Source organism: Nyctereutes procyonoides, unplaced genomic scaffold, assembly GCF_905146905.1.
Source record: "Nyctereutes procyonoides isolate TBG_1078 unplaced genomic scaffold, NYPRO_anot_genome, whole genome shotgun sequence".
In the NCBI taxonomy this organism is placed as follows: domain Eukaryota; kingdom Metazoa; phylum Chordata; class Mammalia; order Carnivora; family Canidae; genus Nyctereutes; species Nyctereutes procyonoides.
This window is the reverse complement of record NW_026575112.1, coordinates 480,806-486,372: the sequence shown is the minus strand read 5'-3', so window position 1 is coordinate 486,372 and position 5,567 is coordinate 480,806. Positions and strand designations below refer to the sequence as shown.

Genomic DNA, 5,567 nt, shown 5'->3' with positions numbered 1-5,567 from the left:
GGGATGTGAGATCAAGCACCACAGTGGGCTCTGTGCTGGGAGTGGAGCCTCCTTAGAATCCTCTCTCTCCCTCTCCCTTTGTCCCTCCCTCGTGCTCTCTCTTTGTCTCTCAAGAATAATTAAAAAGGGGATCCCTGGGTGGCGCAGTGGTTTGGCGCCTGCCTTTGGCCTAGGGCGTGGTCCTGGAGACCCGGAATCGAATCCCATGTCGGGCTCCCGGTGCATGGAGCCTGCTTCTCCCTCTGCCTGTGTCTCTGCCTCTCTCTCTCTGTGTGTGACTATCATCAATAAATTAAAAAAAATTTTTAAAGAATAATTAAACAGGGACACTTGGGTGGCTCAGCACTTTGCGCATCTGCCTTTGGCTCAGGGTGTGATCCCGGTCTCGGGATTGAGTCCCATATCAGGCTCCTTGTGAGGAGCCTGACTCTCCCTCTGCCTATGTCTCTGCTTCTCTCTGTGTCTGTCATGAATAAATAAATAAATAAAATCTTTAAAAAAAGAGTTAAAAAAGAATAATTAAACAAACAAAAATGAAAATAAATGAATAAATAAATAAATATTGAAAAAAGCAAGAGAATGGATGGAAAATTGAGTTTTCAGGTATACTTTGAATGTATTCATTATTATATAAAATGTTTTCATATATTTAAATATATAATTTATATTATATAAACTTGTATCATGTATATATTACATAAATGTTAATAATATAAAAAACTTATTATCAAAACTATATCAATTACATTTGTCAGTATGTCTATAGCCATTCAAACTAAAATACACAAAAGGAGGGAATATATTTCTAAACATTTCCATTGGAGATCTATCACAGGCAAATTAAGAATAGACCTTGGGGTACAATTAAAATGTAAATCTCAAGAGATTAAAGAAACTAATTGATGAATTCCTTTATGACACAAGTTTGAGAGTTTGAGGAGCACATGCTGCTATAAGGAGACTGTTAACACACTAGATTTCTGAAGACAATCTTTTGCTCTGAGACTGCTTTAAAAATATGAAGAACGAAACTTTTCTGAATATGAATCCAGATTTGAGCTAAAACATTAGATTTTAATTCTCAAGAAGGCACATAAAATTAGTTATCTTAGTTAATTTGGCTGTTGTTTCTATTCCATCAGTGAGAGGTAACAGACACATTGCCCAGAGCTTTCCTCAACTTCAGCATTTTTTTTCATCAGCCTATAAGATCAGTAAAGGTCCACTATATAGGAAATAGAGTTCTGGGCTAAACCACACCAACAGATCAAAGCCATGATATTTATAATTCATGAGATCCAGAGCCGAAAGAGAGGCAAATGTACGTAAAAAATTAATGACGAATTTAGTGGATATTGCATGATGTTTTCTCTTCCTGTCATTTGATCATAAACCTGAAAATAACTGGAAGATGGCTCACAGAGAAAATGTCCTTTGGATAACTACATCCCAGGTAAGTCTGATCTTATCAGACTTTCTTTCTATAATTGTGTGTGTGTGAGTGTGTGTTCCTCACGCTGAAAACCTTTTCCTTTTTTGCATGCCTGCATCTTCCAGTAAGCCTTAAGAAAAATGCCTCTAATAATAGACAAGAGAAAGTGCCTTCATTGATTAAATGTTTGTTAAACGCGTTGGGAAAGAATAGGAACCGTTGTGAAGGTGAGCCCAAAGATAGGCTGAGGTAGAAGATGGTATATCTCAGGAGAACTATCTTCCAAAACCTTTCCAGAGAGCTACCTCTTAGAGTGCTATCAGTTCCATGCAGTTGTCAACTTGGAATTTTTTATTAGTGTCTCCCAATTCTATTTAAAAAAAAAAAGAAAAGAAAATCATGTATAAAGTTGCTTGAAGTCTTTAATATGTGCTTGCCATCTTTTACTCTCTCGTTATTGGAGTCTAAGTCAAACCTGATTATTAAGTCTTTAAGCTTGAATCATTCTCTAATTTTTGTTACTGTTATTCTATTATTCAGCAGGTAAGTCAAAGGCCTGAGTTGACACAAATGGCTGGAAACAATTTCACTGAGGTGACGGTCTTCATCCTCTCTGGATTTGCAAATTACCCTGAACTACAAGTCAGTCTTTTCTTAATGTTTCTCTTTATTTATCTGTTCACTGTTTTGGGGAACCTTGGGCTGATCATGTTAATCAGAATTGACTCTCAGCTTCACACACCAATGTACTTTTTTCTTAGCAACTTAGCATTCATTGACATATTTTATTCCTCCACTGTAACACCCAAGGCACTGGTAAATTTCCAATCCCAACAGAAAACCATCTCTTTTGTTGCCTGCTTTGTTCAAATGTACTTTTTTGTGGGTTTGGTGTGCAGTGAGTGTTTTCTTCTGGGGTCAATGGCCTATGACCGCTACGTAGCCATCTGCAATCCTCTATTGTACTCAGTGGTTATGTCCCAGAAAGTGTGCAACTGGCTGGGAGCCCTGCCATATGCAATAGGCTTCACAAATTCTCTGGTATCAGTCTGTGTGATAAGTAGTTTGTCATTCTGTGATTCCAGCATCAATCATTTCTTCTGTGATACCACAGCTCTTTTGGCCCTATCCTGTGCAGATGCATTCAGCACAGAAATGGTGATCTTTATTTTAGCTGGGATCACACTTCTCAGTTCCCTGCTCCTCATCACGGTCACTTACACTGCCATCATCTCAGCCATCCTGAGGATCCAGTCTACAGCAGGCAGACAGAAGGCCTTTTCCACCTGTGCATCCCACCTCATGGGTGTAACTATCTTCTATGGGTCTCTGATTTTCACATATTTGCAGCCTGATAACACATCATCCCTGACCCAGGCACAGGTGGCATCTGTCTTCTATACCATTGTCATTCCAATGCTGAATCCACTGATCTACAGTCTGAGGAACAAAGATGTGAAAAATGCTCTCCTGAGAGTCATACACAGAAAACTTCTATCATGACAAATCTGTGACGTTACCATTAAAACACACCTGGATGGCTTCAGGCATTTGATTGCTCCATCAATTAGTCGTAAACTCAAAAAACAGGTTTAACACAAATTAAATTATAACTTAGAGACTTGAAATTTGGGTAGTTAATTATTATTTTGTTTATCTAGAATACTGAACTAACATATTAGGAGTGTATTTCAGCATGTAGATTATATATACTGTTTGCACAGTGAGGTGAAAACACCATGGCGACAGACACTGGTTAATACAGGAAATCTCTGATCATGTGGATTTGTTTTGCCATACACTTAAATTTTGAACATTTATCTGTGAAATGTGACCTTTGATGACAAAAAGTGATGTTTGTAGAGTATGGTCTCCATCAAACACAGCAGAGTTTAATTTCTTAAAAAAAAAAAAAAGCATAATGTGCTTTTCCAAAGTTTAAGCAGTTGATAAGCATTTAGAAGTGTGTGTGTGTGTGTGTGTGTGTGTGTGTGTGTGTGTAACTGCGGCACAATTCCTGAGACATTTAGAAGTATATTACAGAGATTACTTTTCAAAATCAGGCAGAAATGCTTTGTAAAATCTATATAGTAAATAACTATGCCAATTAATTTCTTCTCAAAGGACTTTAAGGTTAGGATATGGAAATAAGTATACACAGAATTATACTTGGTGTATATGATTTAAAATAATTGGAGTAAACTCATATCTCATACATCATAAACAAATTTCCCATAAAGAAACTCAGTCTTCAATCTTGGGAGTGGCTGAAGGTAATGTATGGGAAGCGATCTGTGTGTGCATATGTATGTATTTGCTTTGGAGTTTTAAATTTTCTTCTCTGATCAATATTACTAGGGTCTGACTCCTGCAAACTTCATTTTACAATGCAAAATTTTGCCTTACAAAGTCCTTATAAGGGACAACTTAGGAAACATACTATGCTTTAATTTATGGGCCTACTGAGGCTACTCTGTATCTATCTTATTACTCATTCCTGTTTATGAAGCCTAGAAGAGATTTATTTTTCTTCTAAGCAATGTCTGATTTAGACTGGTTGCTCTGAAGATTTTTCATCAACATCATTGAGAACTATTAAACTGATTATATTTTTTTCCTCTTTCTACCATGGATTTTCATTCATGCATTCTAAATACGGTGCTCATTTTCTGAATAATTGTGAGGCTTTTGCACATTACTTATATTTACCCTGGTTCTAATACTATGTGTTATTTTTATCTTCACTTGCATTGCATGTGTATTCTGCTATAAATAATTTCAAGATTTAATATTTATTTAGTATTAAAAAACCATTCATCTAACTTTTTTAATATTATTAATGTTTTCTTACTGATTTCTAGGAGCAAAAACACAACACACTCTTCTTGTTCATCATAAGAAGTAGAAATATATTTTATTTGTCCAAAGTTATGATTAAATTACCATCTATGTTTTTCAATATTTTCTTTATATTTGTTGCTGTATACCTCCCATTATTCTTTCCTTTAGCTACTATTTGTACCCTCCTTCCTGACTCTGTAATACACTTCTTTTCACAATGGGACATGTGTATCTTTGTCATTTATTCAGTCCTCTGTCTGGAAAACTCTCCTAGAGCTTTTGCTATTGACCAATCCATATAATCAACTTCATAACCTCTGGGACTATGTCTCAGAAGTGACCATGGTATGTTTAATTTGCCAGACATCTTCTTTAAAAAATATCCTGAAGGAACGCCTGGTTGGCTCAGCAGTTGAGCGCCTGCCTTTGGCTCAGGGCATGATCTTGGAGTCCTGCGATTGAGTCCCACATTGGGCTTCTGGCATGGAGCCTGCTTCTCCCTCTGCCTGTGTCTCTGCCTGCCTGTCTCTCTCTCTGAGTCTCTCATGAATAAATAAATAAAATATTTTTAAAAATATGCTGAAAAAATTATTTCATTAAAAATATATTTGATACATCGGTCTTCAATATAAAGATGCTGGGTTGTTTTTGTTTTGTTTGGTTCAGTCATTTTTTTTTTTCAATCTGGTGCCTTTATAAAATCGTTAACCATGTGTATTCCTTGAACTTGCAATCTATTCACCACCTTTAGCATACCTTTTATAAAAAACAAATCATAAGATTGTTTTTTCTGAATTTGTATTATTTTAAGATGATTATAGTAGCAACTGAAGAGGCAAATTATGCAATGAAAATAAAACATATTGAATGAAATCGACTTCTTGATATTAGGTAGAGTTAAACACACTTGTGTTCATACACAAAGATTAGAGGCTTCTGCAGAAAGAAATGTCAGAATATTGTACTATAATTGGAGAAAGTAGTATAGCATAAGTCAAGATTTTGTACTGAATATTTACCTTTCAAAATATGGGACAGCAAATGGGTGAACTATCTAAAAATAGCTAAAAGAGAAGTAAGAAAGGAAAATGTATTTCAGGAAAGCAAACTAGAAATAATGGTATTATGAAATATAACTATACTAGAGAAAATATAACTAATTTTATATTCATTAAGTGTAATACATTCTCCTAAAAAGACAAAGACTATCTTCTAAAAAGACAAAGACAAAGAGTGAGTCAATATACAAACTTACCAATGTTTATAGCAGCAGTATCAATAATAGCCAAATTAT

At 35.4% G+C, this 5,567-nt stretch overlaps 1 protein-coding gene across 1 annotated transcript; it reads left to right on the top strand.

Annotated features, from left to right (window-relative positions):
* The first annotated feature begins 2,002 nt into the window (after window positions 1–2,002).
* On the top strand, window positions 2,003–2,935 carry LOC129514907 (olfactory receptor 8I2). The gene has a single exon (XM_055333596.1). The coding sequence runs from the start codon at window positions 2,003–2,005 to the stop codon at window positions 2,933–2,935; it is 933 nt and encodes a 310-aa protein (XP_055189571.1).
* Window positions 2,936–5,567: the final 2,632 nt, after the last annotated feature.

Coding starts and splice junctions, on each gene's coding strand:
- LOC129514907 (XM_055333596.1), top strand. CDS start 2,003: ATGGCTGGAAACAATTTCACTGAGGTGACGGTCTTCATCCTCTCTGGA.